The sequence below is a fragment of the Pecten maximus genome, chromosome 9 (genome assembly GCF_902652985.1).
Source record: "Pecten maximus chromosome 9, xPecMax1.1, whole genome shotgun sequence".
In the NCBI taxonomy this organism is placed as follows: Eukaryota; Metazoa; Mollusca; class Bivalvia; order Pectinida; family Pectinidae; genus Pecten; species Pecten maximus.
Genome location: NC_047023.1, coordinates 14568918 through 14588273, shown reverse-complemented (window position 1 = coordinate 14588273; position 19356 = coordinate 14568918). Strand labels below are relative to the sequence as shown.

General features: G+C 35.6%; 1 protein-coding gene across 1 annotated transcript in view; it reads right to left on the bottom strand.

Annotated features, from left to right (window-relative positions):
- Positions 1-7339: 7339 nt before the first annotated feature.
- LOC117334597 overlaps positions 7340-19356 on the bottom strand; it is a 31331-nt gene continuing 19314 nt past the window's right edge. The window contains exon 12 of the mRNA XM_033894295.1: positions 7340-19209. Coding sequence (XP_033750186.1) covers positions 11240-19209 — 7970 coding nt within the window. The 3' untranslated portion in view covers positions 7340-11239. The remainder of the gene's footprint in view (positions 19210-19356) is intronic.

The window sequence follows — 19356 nt, the reverse complement described above, 5'->3', positions numbered from 1 at the left end:
ATGAACAAATTTATATTTTCAAAAACATTATTCATGATTCCATCTTAACCTGGATCATTTAATGTAATTACCTAACATCTGATAGTTTGAGAAATAAGGGCAAGTTTAAAAACACACAAGCAAACATAAATACATTGTGACATGAGATGATATTTTTTCCCCATACAAAAATAGCATTTGTTTAATCAATCATCTGATAATATTGCATAACATGCCATCTGTCACAATGGATAAAGAGTAACTATAACCATTCTAGTTTAGAAATACAAGAAAGGTAGAATAACAATTATCTCCCTTGTCTATAAGAATTATCTCCCTTGTCAGAGTCTGTTCCCTGGATATATAGCTGTGCATCGTCCTGAAGTCAGGATCGAGATATACCTCACCATTGTAAGTGTCCTTTTGTGTATGTCATTCCGTTATATGTGACGAAAATAGACCTTGATATACAACCCACATCTTCAAATATAGCTAGCCTTAGACATCGGGACATCACAAATTATGGTCTAGTATAATTAATTCTGTGTCAACTGCTAGGCTTCAAACCATCAGAGGTCACTTGTGTAGGTCATCTCAACGTTAATCAAACATGGAGTCATGTATTCATCTAAAGATCAAATTCCTGTCCAGTTTTATCTTGCTCCTGAAAGGAAAACAAGAAAAGACCATCAGCAAATTCATATCTACTTCAGTTGATTTGCAATCATCAATACAGTATCTGAAATTAAGACGAAAATAATTCTATAGGCTTAAGTTTAACATCTCCAGTCTGCTTCAGGCATATTTAACCCACAATAACTCCATCAATGAAATTTGAAAACAATATTTTCCATCAATGAAACCCTTTTTTTTTAATCTTCCAATATTCATATTGCTGATCTAAAACAGGAGGAGTGGAATATATTTTGTAAACTTTCTGAAATTATTTCTAAATGCAGTAAGTATTTTAGTATTTTTACTGGCAATCAACCTAGCTGCTTGTTACAACTATCATATACATTTTTTTCTGAATTTGTAATTACATTGTACATCATGTAACTAGCGTGTAATTAATATCCCAACAAAAGCCATCTATGTTATTCCAAGAACATAATTTTCAAATTAAAAATATTGTGGGGGAAAAAGAAGAAAATAATGTATTAAATATAAGATACAAATCTGGAATGAACATTCAGAAAGATTTTCTACGACTCCTGAAGTTACCAGAATTAATATTAAAGGCCTTAATTAAAGATTGATTGTCAATTTTGTTGCTTGCATGGACTTATGAAGGAAAAGTAAACCTTGTGCAAATGAAATGAACTGCTGCTTCGCAAGTCATGTACAATTTGTACGAGGTTCACTAGACCTTTCATCAGTCCATGTCAAGAGTTTTTATGAAGCTGAAAAATAACAACAATTTGTTGCCCCCCCCCCCCCTTCCTTAACATCCTCACTAATTTCCAGCTCAATAGAAAAAGAAGTTTCAAGCGAAAAATAATAACACTTGGTCAGGAACATCTCAGGATCATTCCAGGTAAGTTTCAGGTCAATCTCACCAGTGGAACTTGAGAAGTTTGAAATGTGAAAAGTTTACGCAAGGCAGATGTCGTACACGACTGACAAAGCATGATGACTATAGGGGTCAGATGACCTAAAAACCAGTGTTTATATACACTCTAAATTGTTATAGACTTTATTTTGTAAGGTTTTATAAATGTGAATGAATGTTGGATTTTTAGTCTTGCAATTATTTATAGATGTCATATGTTACTCAAAATCTAAAATTGAACCCCTGTGACCGTATGTGATGAAGTCTAATAGCTGGGAAGTTCAGAGCTTGAGAAAAAGTGTAACGATGTGGATTTTATAGTCACAGATTAGATGAGGATTTATATGGTGTTCTTGAAATATTGGATTTCATTGTCGCACTGGCATTTTGGGATGTAAATTCTGATAACATTGATTTGAAAATTGGCGGTATTCGATGGTCCCAAACTTGTGTCCTCCATTTGTTTAGATTATGAGTCAAATTACGAAAGTAATATGTCCCTGTGCTTGATGTAGCATATTACTGATACCAGTCTGTTTTGTGTTGTTTAATTGAGATATATTTTCTGTGACAACTAAAATGATATCGAGTATCCCCTTCGAGGATGGGCCTACTGCGCTTCGAGGTCATGAGGTCATGAGCTCGGTGCTATCGGGAGTGTCAGTGTTCTGTCAGCTCCTATTTTCTAAACTGTCTGCATTATACAGGTATCTTTATTAGCACAAAAAGTGGCTCTTCCACTTGTTTTTATATACGTGCATAACAAAGTTACACAATTCACAAAATGGAAGTGCATTCAAGTCTGAGGCAGTTCAAAACTAGATCGCCAATATAAACAGTGGATGTATTCACATGCTGGCAAGAAAGCGATTCGTTTCTCAGAACAGAAGCACGCATCTTCGCTAGCCAAGGCTTCTGATTACGTTACACTACACGAACCCTTGGCGGATATAGGCGTGTTCAAATCGTCGCGCCCTGGAATCCCAGGGCATCCAATCAAATCGCGTTTTACACTCGGGCTTGGTTTCGCAGTAAACAAAAATTGCGGCACCCAGTACAGAGCTACAATGTCGACTATGTCATGGCATTTTACCTATATACAGAGACATACAATCTTTAGGGGAACATTCGCAGTGTTTGATAAATCTATTTAAGTCATTGATCACATATCTCATCGAAATGACACCAGCCTCCATGTGTGCTTGTTAACATCACAGATGAAGTAAATCGGTAACGCTCGTTTTGATTGGTCGAAAATTTCATGCGTAAAGAGTGGTAATTTTGAATCTCCGCTAGAGGGCCAGAACTGACGCCTATATCCGCCAAGGGTTCGTGTAGTGTAACGTAATCAGAAGCCTTGGCTAGCGAAGATGAGAAGCACGCGACTCAAAATCTTCAACAAGAAGTGAAGCAATCAGTGTTGGCTGATTGAACATTTATATAAAGCATTACTCATGATCACTAGCTCTATATGAATCTACCTTGTTGGATAACCAACCACTCTAGAGGAGATAATTAAAAATTAAGATTTCAATAAAATCCAGGTATTAGTTTTGGCTTTGTACAACCAATGAAGAATCACTGATCTTTTAATATTGATGAACCTTTAAATTCCATGCACTATCCCCCACCCCCTAAGTTTACCGCCTCTGCTCACCAATACTTTCATGCAGGATAATAGCAAACAGGTGATCTGTAATGCTGGCTAATACATCACAGGTATTAGGTACAACATGTATGGTGTTGTTAGAAAAATCTAAAACTGGTTATGTTGAGGAGAAACGATGTTAGTGGGATTAGATAAAGCAAACTATTAGTATTCAGTGTGGAATAACCACCTCTTCAGCCTCCGAACCATCACCATCTGCCCTATTAGAATCTTCGCCATCATCATCATCGTCATACTCCTCCTCATCATCATCTCCTGGGGGTGGTGGAGGCGGAGGAGGGAGGGACTTAGGTAGCTCAGGAGCATCAGGGTCTTGTGGACTGGGGGGTCTCTCCTAAAGACCGAAGGCATGCATTCATGTCATCACAAAACTTACTCATGCATAACCCGACAGCTGTTCACAACCTCATTAAACCTTTACCTCCACGATGTTAGGTCTAAAATTTGTTATAGCTCAGTTTGTTAAAAGTTTATCTGGTCTATTTTGAAGTTGACTTATCCTAAATAAGGTAACTCATTCTTTCATTAATGTTTTGAATTAATAAATTTAGAAAAAAAAAAAAAAAAAAAAAGTAGCCCACAAGGTCAAGAAATAGGACTGGTTTGCAAAATTTTCTTTAAAGAAAGGGACAAAAATCTGTCAAAAAAGGCCCCCAATATACTGTATATATAATAGGTATTAAAAGCTTCCGAGTTACTTCAGATATTGATCAATTGTCTCCGACTGTGTGAACAAATTTAAAACATGTCTTAAACATCTTGTAGATTGGGAACAGCTGTGAGGTCATTATAACAGTGAGGACTGTATATACTATAACATCGACCATACCCAGTAATATACCTGTATAGTGCCTGTATTATAATTGTAAATTAAAATTAAATGTCTTCAAATGAAATATACAAGAAAATAAATATTAACAACTCAATACATCTCTCTTATTGTAACCAATAAAGTTAAATTTAACAACTAATTAAAAAAAAAGTTAATATATATACATAATAAATAATAATTAAGTTTGAATTGGAAAAAAGATAAAAATAAGGCACTATTCAGTATATCATAAAATATGATGTTTGAACAATCATGCATATATAATTGACATAAACAAACATATTTTTAACCAATCAAATTTAACTGCACATAAGAAAACAATGACAAATAATGTGATCATGCTTTACAATGATGTGGTTTAAACATTGGGATACACATAGCATGCTGCCACTTAAGGCCGATACAGGGACATTTTTGTTGGACTACAAAGAAATCATGCAGTTGTTTAATGTACCATGTAGGTATAGTCTTATAGAGACTAACTCAAACTTACCTGTAACAACAACAACTAACATTATGATACAGTCAATAGGTCTTTGTGTTTGAGTTCTTGTTTAACGCTTATATATAAAAAAAAATAAAACAATTTAAACTTAAATTTCACCATCCATAAACCTATATACTTAACACATGAACTATCTTAAAATATTTAGGGAAACAATTTTTTCAACAAATTTTAACGTTACCTTGTGTTGATCCTCAAAGCTACTGAGCCTGCTTCGTTTGGAGCGGTCCTTGGGTTCTGAAATCTCCACTGGAGCTTCCTCTACAGCCGCTACAGCTACCACTTCATCCCATTCCTGCTTTCCTCGGGACCCTTTCTTGTCTTTCTGTGACTTCTTCCTTTCTTTGTCCAGTCGTTTCTGCTCAGCTTTTTCTTCCTTCTTCCTCCTCTTTTCCTCTGCCTTGATCTTCTTCAGGCGTTCCTTTTCCTCCCTGGCGAGCCGTTTCTTGTCCTCTTTGCTGTAGACAAGAGGTGGAGCTTCCAGGCGCTCTTCAGGAGGTGGAGGAGGAATGCCATCTAGATCTTCATCCATAGACCTATCCTGTTAAACACAGAAAGATGGCATGTCTGTAATTCTAGTAACTTTTTCAATTTATATTACTTTACTGATAATACCATTATGACAAATTGATTATGATCTTTTTAATATACTGGTGCCTAGTAGTGTCTATAATCTATGCAAATCAGACATTAGATATTCAGATTTCCCTCAATTTTTTTAATAAATGAAGAAAATTTATAATACATGTCTTTATCTGAAGAGGAAGCATTTTAAAAATTGCTATATCAGTTTTTTTTTGTCTTTTTTTTTCTTCAAAATTTTGTCAATAATCTCTGTGTGATCTTTGCTGAATGAGATAGTATTGATTATTGTATATGTGGTTGTGGGGTGTTACATGTCTGTGTACTGTTCCTGTTGTATCGCCATTAACTGCTTCAGTACATTTTATTGTATGAGCATCAATGCTCCCTAGGCAATCCATAAACTTGTTCCATGGCAAAATTTATTGTAGCAAATACGGTAATGAAAAATAATAAAAGAAAAACAACCATACATAGAGATTTTTTTATTTAAAAGAATTGTCATAATTAGCGTTCATTCCCCCTGCCCTTTCCCATCCTTTCAAAATTTTGCTTAATTTACTAGTTTAGGAAAGGAAAAACATAAAATGGCTGAAATATTTTGTGACAATTTTGTTTTCTCTGTCACCAAGATGTTTTCATTTAGTAGTGTATTTGTGAAAAGACAAAAGGATATAAACTTTAATGAATTAACATATCTAATGGTGTGCTGGTTTCTCTTCAGGTTTTTATGGCGATTACGGTAAACCTTGGGCTGTTACCAACAGCTACAAATGTGGCGTTTCCTTTGATATTTCCACAAATCAATACTTTACAAGAGAAAAGGTAAATAGTTTACAATAGACATGAGATGCATAGTAATCAATCTACAATGATTATTGATTGACATCACCAGCCTCACCACCCTAATTTTCTTTGTCAACCTTCCTATTACTTTGATCTGGGCTATCCTATTTTACCTAGAGTGGATGGAAGCATCCAAAATATTTTATTAAGATAACTTAAATAGTCTTTTTTTTAACCAGTTGGATTTATTTCGTTTCAAGTCATGTTTTCAGGTCTTTATAGGTCAAAACTCTGTATGTCTTGTGAGTTTTGGATGATACAGCAGTGAAACACTTTTTATATTGGATTTGGTGATCCATGTATATTTCAGAAAAAAAGTCATCCATCATGTCTCCAGGTATATAGGCATCCTGCAGTTCCCTGGGGAATTTATATAAATATTTATGATGTATATCAGTCCATACTGTATATATATCTGCCAGCCAGTTCTCAATCTACAGTGGTCAGTCTACAATAGGACCGGTCAGTATACAGAATGATGTATAGGTATGTAGGTATACACACTACAATGTTTATTACCTATTAACTGTGAAACTTAACAACTATTTACCTCCTTGTCACATTTCTGGATTATCACACTTGGTGATATTGACACAGAGATACTCTATATATATTAGCTGGCAACACCTTAAAAGAGTCTGGTTAATATCATTTATTATCTATTTATAATTAACTTCATATGTTCACCTGGTGTGTGACCTCTTTCTGAAAAAATCCCTATGTATTATTCACATGTATTCATTACCTGTGAAAGCAATCATAAATACACGACTTGTATATATTTATTTAATCTATCAGCACACATTCCAGGTTTATCTGATAGCTGTGAGTTATGACCTGGACATCATCTGGTTGTCCAATGGGATGTTAGCATTATTCACTTTATAGATAATTTTATAAATTATTGTCAAAACAAAGCTTGTATACCATAGAGTTCATATTAAGAGTTTTATCATTTTATTCTTTATGATAATTGTATTGCATGTTCCAACATTTATGAAACAAAATCATCAAATAGTGGAATATTTAACCCCCCCCCCCCCCCCCCCACCAAAAAAGAAATAAAATCTAGATTATTTGCTTTCATGTTTTGTTTTCAATTACAACCTACTTTTTCATTTGAAGTAAAATTTGTATATCAGTATTTGTATTGTGTATACTGTAAATGCACCACATTTCATCTATCTTCATTTGTATCCAATGATAATCTTGTATTTAAATATTTCGAAGTGAGAAATGGTACTAATTTCCATTAGCTTGAATATTCCTGGTCCAAAACTGTATAAATGTAGTTCTATTTATCAATAATGAAAAATATCACTTGATGTACTTTTTGAGAGAAAAAAAAGTAATAACATTACAACAAAAGACAGATTTGGATTAAATCAGAATTTAATGTCTGGACACAGGAGATACACTTTCAGCACAGTACATATATACATACATGTAAATGCCAATAACACATTAGTGAAAAGCACGTAGACACCCATATCCCAGCTGCTGCAGCTATATATAATTAGTAAGGCAGACAATTCTGATTATACACAGAGGCAATAAAAACACCTTAATTGTCATGTCAGTTTCAGTTTACTCGATTATCTTTTTTTTTTTTTTTTTGAGAATCATGCTCTCAAATAAATCTTCAACTAACAATACAACAGTCCTTTAATTTACATACAAAGGTCAACCTCACACTTTCATACTGGTATCAAATTGTTGTAATTCATAAGAATGATATGGTTCAACCCAATGTTGGGAGTTTCACAACTAAGTTCTATCCTTACTTTTAAATGTGTTATCCAATACATTTCATTGTTTACATTTTATTAAAAAAGAAGATATTTAACAAACTGCACCTATAAACTTTTATTGCATAAAAATTGGTCCAGAATGAGCAATTACATGTTCATGTATTGATTAAGTTATCACATAAGGTCAATAAAAATGCAAAAGCTGAGCATGAACATTTAAACTTCTCAGGGTATTAAACTAAAGTAACATTTGAAATTTAGAAAAATAACTTTGTTAACTTTATTTGAGAAATATATTAAAATGTTAAAGATTTAACATTACCTAGGTATAGTTTTGTTTATTTCAAATGCAAAATTTAATTTTAGAAATGTCACATTATCTTATACATATTTTCATAATCATTGTTTTCATTTTTTTTAAATGAATTTGTTTAATTACATATTGCACAATAGTTTCCCAAAGAGAAATGTATGAATTTTTTGTGTCTTTTTTTCAAATTCATATAAAATCTTGCGTATAATTAAATACACTCATCATCTGATAATTGACGTAACCTGATCATGAACGCTGAATCACTTTTCCAGTAAGGTTGTATCACAACAAAAGAATCAACAGATTACAACATGTAGCATACAGAAAATAACCGATATATAATACAGTAAATTACGAGGGGAATAATCACACAACTTACACAAAAACTTAACAATAATATAAACAATCTTAAATAAAATGTCTAAAAATGTAAATATTGGGACTTTTAACAACTTTAGGCTAGGTACGACAGTAGACATTACAATATAACTAAATACCATCTACAGATGATTACACTGATCATAAGCCATCCTTAAGATGGCTCCTTCGAATATCAGATAACTGAATTATAAGCCATCCTCTAAGATGGCTTTTCAAATAAAATCAGATAAACTTAAATACAAGCCATCCATAAGATATCCTCTTCAAAACTCAAATAAACTTAATTCTAATTAAGCCATCTATAAGATCCGATGACCTCTTCGAAAATTGGATCAACCAAATTATATGCTTCATATATGACCTCTTCGAAAATCAGATCAACCAAATTATATGCTTTCTTTTAGACGACCCATTTGAAAATCAAATATGACCTCTTCGAAAATCAGATCAACAAAATTATATACTTTCCTTTTCACAACCCAAATCAAATAAACTTATTTCAGACTTATTTATAGATGATGATCCATGGCCATGCCTCAAGGAAAAAGATCTACCCTACCCCTTCTGAAAAGATATGAGAAACTATGAAACAGACCAAAGAAAATATGAGAATAGTAACCATAAATCTGCAAATTTTGGACTTGATTTCAGTATATGGAACTCTGCTATACAAAGAATTACTTGTACATTGTCTACAAAATTTAGCAATAATCAAGATGAAATACTGCGTGAATATATGGCAGACAAACCTATATTTTATCATGAATGGTTTTTATAATATATATTAAACATGTAATTATCAATAAATTAAAGACTATAATAAATAAAACAGTTAATATTAATAAATCTAAAGCACATTAGATATACAATAAAACTTTTACCATGACTTTGAACAAAAAGATATCTACGTGATCATTCAAAATTTGTAGGCACATCAACTTCCTCATAATTATAATTAACTAAAACCTAGCTAGCAACTCAATATAACATGTATGTAAATTGTGGTATTTATAACTGTAAAAGGCTGCACATCGTACATGTTTTTAACCTGTTACTGGTATAATCTAGCAATGCATGGAAAGATAACTGACTAATTGGTTTTTTTTTAAATTCAATTACAGATAAAGGTAAAGAATCACAGCAAAATGATAAAAAAAAGTCTATAAATAAAAGTTATCACACTTAATTATCTCAGTAATGACTAGCTACTGTATTCTGGTTTTACTTCTAAAATGTTCCTAATAATGAAAATTATTAGAAGTCTTTTTCACAAATGGAAATCAAATAGTTAAAAAAGAAATAATTATATCACTGAGGGATAAACTGAGCGTCCTAAAGCATATCTATTCAATTGGCACATTGATAAACAACTTAATATATATCTATTTGTAGAAAAAATATAACAAAATTATTTACAATTTTTGCAGATCACAAATTTGAATCAAAATGAAGATTATAATACAATGTTTAAATTACATTTCTGTGTTTTAAATTGTATACATAAATATACTGGTATTCTATAACATATGGCAATGAAGGACAAGTTTCTGTCCTCAAATCAAGATCATAAAATCAGACACTGCTTTTTTGTCTATCATTATGTTTTAATAAAATATAAAGTCACAAAAAATTAGTGATCATCTCAAGACACCATTGTAAATATTGCACCTTTAATTGATTTAAACAAAATTAAACCAACAATTCAAAGATATCCGAAAATATTATACTTAATGAATATTTATCAAGAATTGACTATGCATAGCAATCTAGACTTAACATAGAACGTATACCAGTCCAGTTTTTTGCTATGTGCAGGAGCCAAAACAATTAAATTATGTCTGTATTTGCAAGTTATATCCCCCCCCTCCTCCCCACCAAAAATGCATGTCTTATGTCTTTTGAGAACCATCAAACAGATTGCTTTTAATTATATGTCTTGAAGACTCACAAACAAATTGCATGCCCCCAAAAATAAACCACTTGTCTGTCCTTAAAAATTCCAAACAAATTGACTGCCTGTCCTATAAAATTCCCAAACACATTGCATTTATGTCTTTTGAAGACCTCCAAACAAATTGCCAGCTGACCACCATACAAATAATTTCACCTGTCTTTGAAGAACCCCAAACAAATTGCTGTATATCTTTTGAAGATCTCCAAACAAATAACATGTCTATGCTACAAATTTTATTCTGGGTGAATACTGCATCAAATCTAGGTTATAAACAACGATTCAGTATATGATACCTAAAATAAACTTAATTTAAACCGCCTAATTTTGACATACCAACATCAAAAGTAAATATTCCCTTGCAATTTGTTCTTGTTGAGAAGACAAATGTTACCTTGCAGTTTAACTTTGTTTAGAGAAAAAACAGGGGACATTTTTTAGAATAGTAATGATTGTGTTGTATGATCATCTACGAATAAATAGTTCAAAGACAACTGTACATGTTTAACGTGTGTGTGATATGTGTCTACAAATTAGCAAAGAAACAAGTGTAAAATTTACCAGTCCAATAAACAATGCCATCATGTAATTTGATGACAACAGGATTTTTTCTTGTGGCAACAAACTGTGGCCATGTGATAAAGGACAAGAATTAGTATGATTCATACCTATTTCTACCCGAGTTACCCAATACTACCCATAGTCCAAGATGATAAAGGTCACAGATGATGGCAAAAAATGGAATATAAACCAATGTCACACAGGGATCAAGAGGAAGGGTAAAAATGGCAGTTACCAAAATTACTTTAGGATGAAATCTACCTGCTAGAAGCATGACAAAATGAAAAATGTCCTTTTGAAAAGCTTGACAGTTAGAACTAGAATCCTGTTGATAGGTCGTATGTCAGAACAAAGATCGAGACCAGCCAGATGAGCAGGAGCACCATGACTTCTGTGAGAATGTGTAGTACAGTGTTTGGGGCTTCTTTATCCTCCTTTGTGTCCCCACAGGACTCGGAATCTCTTCCATCTGGGTTATCTCCAACAGGAGGACTAGTATTATCATCTCCTTGTAACACTTTAGGAACTGTTTCCTCTGATTTTGTTGATTTTTCATCATGATTTTTAGCACCTCGGAAATTAGTCTGACGCCCTGAATCTTCTCCACTATTCTGAGCATGACTTTGAGTTTGTGATGGTTGGCCCGAATCAGATTCAGGTAAACCAGATTTATCTGCCCACATTACATGTCTTCCACCTGACGGCCGAGAAGAGGGGGATTTTAGAGATGACGGGTGAGAGAATGACGGTAATGCTGAAGAATTTTGCGATGAATATGATACGGATGAAGACGATGGTGTAGTTACATTATGAGGGGGTAATGGTGTAGAGGATGAAATTGAAGGCTGATCTGTGTTAGATGGTGAAGGAGATGATTGATGTGAATGCTGTGATGAATCTGATGTAGATGATTGCTGTGTCATATTATCTGATGAAGATAATGATAATATGCATGATTGCTCTGGTGATGGTGTAGCCGACTTAGGAGATGACATTAGTGTTGGAGTTTGTGAAGATGTGAAATGTTCAGAAGAATGCTTTGGTATCTGATGAACAATAGATGCATTAGGCCCTGCATCAGGTTTTACATCTGAGCTGCATTGCTTGTCAGGTCGTGTTGTTGTTTGCGTAGAATCAGTACTATCAGTGTCTGTTTTCTGTAAAGTGTTACAACTGTTTGAAATGATATCCTTTACATAAGACTGAACCGCAAGAACACTGTAGGAATCAGGACTTTCAATTTTCTTTTCTTTGTCTGGTTGTTTCACTTTTTCCATTTCTGAAGGACCTTTGCATACTTCTTCACTTTTACCAAATAGAGGCCCCTGCTCAGCAGTTTGTGCCGTCATTTTCTTTTCTACATCTTCCACCTTCTGAGAAGTTGCATTAAAATTACCGCTAGTTTCTGGTTTTAGTTCTGATGTAGATTCACTTGATGGTGCCTGATCAGGTATATCAGCATCAACTTCTAATTCCTCTCCTTCCTGTATAGGTTCTACCACAGACTTGCTCACTGCACCTGGTACTAAGCCTACCTTGCCCTGTGGTTTCCCCCCAGCCAGTTCTTTTGACCTTGAATATAATGCAGGGGACACTAGACTAAGGTAAAAGTCTGGTGCCTTTTTTACAGGGGCTTTCCCACTTTTTATTCTATCACGTAAGCTGTCCTTATCAGCTGTGTTAGGTCCTGTCTTCAGAGTTGTGAGTTTTAGTTTTGGATTGACACTGTATGTTCCTTTTTCTTTAAGTCTCATGGACGGATCAAATTTAATGGCTCTTGGCTTTCCAGAATACCTCTCACCTAAAGACAAGCTCATGTCGGAGTTCCATGTCCGGCGCAAAGGTGTTAATGGAAACTCTGATGACACTTCCTGTTTAGAACTATGCCTCTTTAGCACAAATTCTTCACCGAACTCAGAATCTGTGTCACTCTTGTCTGCCAAATCTCCTTTGGCCTGTGTAGGTATAACATCTACATTAGGAACATACTTTTTCAGGTCTTCAGAGGATGTTATTGATGGAGAATGTTTAGACACACCAGTAGGAACGTTTCTGCTACCTATATCCCCCTTCTGGACTCTTGTGTCTTTAGTATTGGCAATAATCTGCTTTTGTAGTTGTTCAGTGGCAGGCATTGTTTGATCTGTAGATTGAGGATACAGTGTTATTTTGTCCTGATCAGTGTGCAGATCTGAGGACTTTGAAATCAAGCCAATGCCAGGATAGGGCTTTGGTACACCATAGAGCTTACTTTTCATTTCCACCAAGGGAAGTATTTCTATTTGCTCAGGGGGTGTGGACTGTAGTGAGGGCAGTGTCAGTTTCTGTTCATCACCAGCACCATATAAATCATCCTCTTTACTTATGTCTGAATCTACTTTGGTTGAACTAGCCTCGTCGGTAACAGTAGATCCATTGTCTTTACTAGTCTGTGCCTTGTCAGTACTAGGTCCTTGGTCTGTAGTATGTGTTGGTAGAGTGGAGGTAGGCAACTGATCAGTACTTATAGGTCCCTTGTCTTTACTAGTTAATGCCTTGTCATTACAACTTGTTGGTCCTTTGCTTATAGGTGTCTCGTCAGTACCAGTTGGTCCCTTGTCTTTTTTAATAGGTCCCACGTATGTAATAGTCGGTCCCATGTTAGTACTAGGTACTTTGTCAGTACTTGTCTCGTCAGTACCAGTTGGTCCCTTGTTGGTACTAGGTCCTTTGTCATTACTTGCCTTGTCAGCACCAGTTGGTCCCTTGTTAGTGCCAGTTTGTCCCTTGATGTTACTAACAGTCATCTTGTTAGTACTATTAGTTGTTGCCTTGACATTATCTGTTGGTACTTTGTCTTTGTTCATCAGTCTCTTGTCTTCATTACTCTGTCCCTTGTTGGTACTGATAGGTGCCTTACTTGTACTAGTGGCTGTACTAGCTGGTGCCTCGACTTCATCAGTTTGTCCTTTGTCTTTGTCAGTGGGAGTCCTGACTTCATCAGTTTGTCCTTTGTCAGTAGGTATCCTGATTTTATCAGTTTGTCCTTTGTCTTTGTCAGTAGGAGTCTTGATTTGATCAGTTTGTTCTTGGTCTTTGTCAGTTGGAGTCTTGATTTTATCAGTTTGATCTTTGTCAGTAGGAGTCTTGATTTTATCAGTTTGTTCTTTGTCTTTGTCAGTAGGAGTCCTGATTTGATCAGTTTGTCCTTTGTCTTTGTCAGTAGGAGTCCTGATTTGATCAGTTTGGTCATTGTCAGTTGGAGTCTTAATTTTATTAGTTTGTTCTTTGTCTTTGTCAGTAGGAGTCCTGATTTTATCAGTTTGTCCTTTGTCAGTAGGAGTCCTGATTTTATCAGTTTGTCCTTTGTCCTTGTCAGCAGGAGACCTGATTTTATTAGTTTGTCCTCTGTCTATCTCAGGTTTGCTGATTTTATCAGATTGTCCTTTATCTTTTTCAGTGGGAGTCCTGACATTATCAGTTTGTCCTTTGTCTTTGTCAGTAGGTGCCTTGCTCATATTCATACTATTTGGTACATCATCTCTTTTTGGTTTCGTGAAAGATGGCCGATACTTGGTATTGACATTTGTTGCCAGGACAGGTTGGAAATCTTGTTTAATTTCTAATGGACCTCTTGATAAGTTATCTATAGGTGAATATTTTTTCTCACTTTGAGGTAAAGAACGAGCCTCAGTGAAAAAATCCATCACCTGAATATCTTCCTCTTCCAGTAATTTTTCTTTTCCACTTTGTTCCTCAGTGTTTTTGCCCTCAATGTCCACTGCCTGTATATTAGGGGCTGGCATATGTACAGTTTTGTGTCCTGAGTCAGTAGTGGCTCCTATTGGTTTAGAGAATTCACTGCTGTGAGTTGTTTCTCCAGATTCCTCACCTTTGACCTCTGACATTTCTGTCATAATGTCATCTACCAACTTTTCAATCGATTCCCTGTTTTTCTGAAATGCATCATTGCTTATAGCATCAGTAACAAGTAGGCGATCAGAATGTTTTCTTTCACTACCTTTCTTCACAGGACTAGTATCAAATTTCCTCTTGATCACCACCCCACTGTTAAAACTTCTATTCAGAATATCCTCCTCCTCATCCTCATCACCATCTACACTGATTTTTATGTTCTCACACACCTCTATACTTCGAGGTCTGGCTGGCAAACCTGACTTTTGATCATTTTCTAATCTGGGTTCCTGGCCAGAACTATGTCTTCTCATAAGAGATCCATTTGTCTGGACACCAAGACCTTTCCTGATGATTGAATTTGACCTCTTTAACTCTGAATCTTTATCCTTCGAGTTTGGAGGTTCCTTCGCAATGGTTGGAGATTTGGAGAGACTTGTAAATTCTGGCTGCACTCTTGGTTTAGATTTCACATCCTGACCTTTCTTCTTTTGAACAGACCCAACCTCTGGTATCCGGATAGATTCCATTTTAGGAATATTGGATAAAGTGACAGGTTTTTCCTCTAACATGAACACATTATCGGCTGTTTCTTGATTGTCTTCCTTTGTAGAACTTGACTGTTTTCTGTCTTTGGCGTATGGTAAAGTGGCAATTTTTTCATCTAAGTCAATCTTCATATCTTTCATTTCCTGTCCAATTCCCTTTGGATTGTACACCAGATGTGATTCTCTCCGATCGAGATCTGGTTTGTGTTGTATTGTACTTTCCATCCCATGATCCCCAGGTGCCCCTGACCAGTCTCTACTAGAGCCTCTCTTTGGTGATGCGACACTTTTTTCCTCCAATGAATATGTGTATGCCAGCCAGTCTTTAAACTGGTGATGTGACTTCTTCTCTGCCAAGTCAGATTGAGATACCTCATAGCTTCTCGGCAATTCTTTGTAATTAGGGTTTTTCTTTAATGGTATTTCTTGCCGGATATCATCAAATGATGAATTGATAGAAGTGTTATCATAGTCTTTATCCAATGATGTTTCTACAGATTTCTTGCCTTTCTCGACAGATTGTGCCCGTGTATAGTATGGATTTTTCCTCAGCGGTATGTCTGGTCTAACATCTGTAGCACAAACATCAGTGGAGTCTTTGAGGTTACATCCAAATTTATCTAAGGCCTCTTCAAATGAAGTGTCTTTCTCTTTCCAACTGTTTGTGGTATTTTGATTGTTATCTTGCATTTCTGTTGATCTGCATTTTTTAGCTTCATTCTTTGCTACTGCTTCATCTATTGATATTTCTCTCGGTACAATTGAGTTGATTTCTGGAATTTCATAGGGTTCTTCTACATAATGTTCCTTTTGTTCTTTTGATTTTTTAGACTCTTCAAATTTATCTGCAGATTTTTTTCTATGTTTCTTTTTTTGTTTGTCCTTTGACCTTGGTATGACACTGTCAAAAGATGTTTCCTTTGACCTTGGCATGACACTGTCAACAGATTTTTCCTTCGACCTTGGCATAACACTGTCAACAGTGGTTTCCTTTGACCTTGGCATGACACTGTCAACGGAGGTTTCCTTTGACCTTGGCATGACACTGTCAAAAGATGTTTCCTTTGACCTTGGCATGACACTGTCAAAAGATGTTTCCTTTGACCTTGGCATGACACTGTCAACAGAGGTTTCCTTTGACCTTGGCATGACACTGTCAAAAGATGTTTCCTTTGACCTTGGCATTACACTGTCAACAGAAGTTTCCTTTGACCTTGGCATGACACTGTCAACAGAGGTTTCCTTTGACCTTGGCATGACAATGTCTACAGAGGCTTCCTTTGACCTTGGCATGACACTGTCAACAGATGTTTCTTTTGACCTTGGCATGACACTGTCAACAGATGTTTCTTTTGACCTTGGCATGACACTGTCAACAGAGGTTTCCTTTGACCTGGTCATGTTACTGTCAACAGTTTCTTTTGGCTGTGATAAAATGTCATCAATGCAAGTTTCTTTTGAACTTGGTATGATATCATCAATATATACTTCTTTTGATCTTATTACAGTGTCATCTATAGATGTATCTTTTGATCTTAGAAAGGCATTGTCCCTTGACCTTGTCACAATGCCATCAATGGATGTTTCCTTTGACCTTGGTACAATATCGTCAATGAATGTTTCTTTTGACATTGGTACAATATCGTCAATGGATGTTTCCTTTGACCTTGGTACAATATCGTCAATGGATGTTTCCTTTGACCTTGGTATAACGTCGTCAAAAGATGTTTCCTTTGACATTGGTACAATATCGTCAATAGACGTTTCCTTTGACCTTGGTACAATAATGTCAATGGATGTTTCCTTTGACCTTGGAACAATATCGTCAATGGATGTTTCCTTTGACCTTGGTACAACGTCATCAATGGATGTTTCCTTTGACGTTGGTACAACGTTATCAATGGATGTTTCCTTTGACCTTGGTAAAATTTCATCAATGGATGTTTCCTTTGACGTTGGTACAACGTTATCAATGGATGTTTCCTTTGACCTTGGTAAAATTTCATCAATGGATGTTTCCTTTGACCTTGGTACAATATTGTCAATGGAGGTTTCCTCTGACTTTGGCTCTTTCACCATTCTCCTCTTGTCCATATGTTTCCCATAAACAGATTCTTCCTCCACTAATGTTTTGCGTATATTTGGATCATTATATTGATTTTTGTTTGTTCCTTCCCCCAATATTACTTGAGCCCTGTCTTTGCTGCCAATGGAATCATTGAAGTCACTGTCTATGAAAGATTCCGTAAAATTTCTATTAAAATCTCTATGTTCATCATCTTTGGTGGCTTCCCCATATTTTCCAATATTAGGAACAGTTTCTTCTAAGTGTTTCCTTCTCGTCTTTAGAGATGTTTCTAAATTTTGACAGATAAATTTCTCTGGAATCATTTCCTCTACAGATGGTTCTTCCATGAGTCTGTTTTTAAGTTGTTCTGGAGTAGAGGATCTGTGTGGATAGTACTGTTCTGTTGGATTCCCAATGGTTTTCCCTTCAAAATCATCAATCCTGGATGACTCATCCAAATTCTGCACTGTATCCAGAAACAGTTCATCCTCCATGTCCTCAACAGCTGTTATTCTGTTAGGTATTGGGGTTTTAGGCAAAGGAGGAGCTGTGTTTTCATCATTAAAGCTATCTAATTCAGAAGTCATTTTTGCAACAGAGAAGAGTTTTGAGTCATCTAAAGAAACGAGGGATGTGAAAACATCTGTGTCGGAATCAGAAGAAGAGGAACTATAAGAGTAGGCTAACCTTGATGGTGTGTTAATGTCACTTTCTATATCTAAACTTTGGCTTCTCGAAGCTATTGACTGATCAGGAGATGGGGTTCTTTCTGGATGTACAAGTTCTTCATTAACATAAACTGCAGGAAGAGTTTTACAGACAGATGACTCTGTCCTACCTACCTTTTTATCCTGATGTGAATTACTATTTGAAAAGGTAATGTCTCTTGGTGAATCTAAAACAGAGTGGTTCCCCTTACGTGTTTTGTTTTTACTTGATTCAAGTTTTACTGATCTTGGTTCAGAAATGACTTCTCTACCTTCTTCTGAAGACAATTCTGAATCAGAAAAATATCTTTGTATTTTCGGAACATCTTCTGACCAATCATAACCCAGACTTTCTAATTCTGTGGAAGGTGAAGGGTATCGTTGATGGTCAGCAACTTGAATCGCAGGAATCTTTTCATTGTCTTTTTTCATACTGGTATCAGCAGTTTTCACTGTCATTTCAAAGGGTTTTCTACTTTTGCCACTAGAAGCCATTCTTTTGCCTCCCTTACGAAACCTTGACCCTTTGTTCTCTTCAAATGACACTGACTTCTTTTTTGACAATTTACTTGCACTGTCTGCGTTGCTTTCAAAAAAATCGAAATTTGGATGCGAGTTAAGCGAATCTAATGAGACACTGTTAGTTGAAGTGGACCCTAGGTGATGCGAGTTCCTGGGGTCAGACAAGCGTTCTTGGTTATATGACAAGGTACATACCATGCTTTCGTTAAGGGGAGGTTTCTCTGGCAAACTCTCCGAGTCCTCGTCGCTTTCTCTGTGTTGGTGTGACCGGTCTACATTGTTTTGCTCTTGCTGTTTCCTTGCTGCCAACATGACTGCAGCCAGCGGAGTCTGGACAGCATGAATCTTTTCCATTCTACTTTTTCTATCAGCTGGTTCCTCGTCAAGATCATGATGACTATGACGATCTTCCTCATCTCGATTCTCTGGTTCATGATCAGACTCAACAGGAGGCTTGTTCTCAATGTAGCGATCATCATTATTGGGAGTCCTTGGACGTTTTTCTGAAGGGACTGGCAGGTCTCGGGGAGGCTCAGGACGATATACCTCTGAAACAATAAAGGTGCTAGCATTAGTCACAAACTTACAGCAGAGAATCTTCAGAGGATTGTATACCTCTGAAACAATAAAATTGTAGTTAGTAGAATCACATTACTCAGTCATATCATTCTATAGAAGATGTAAGGATCTAGGTG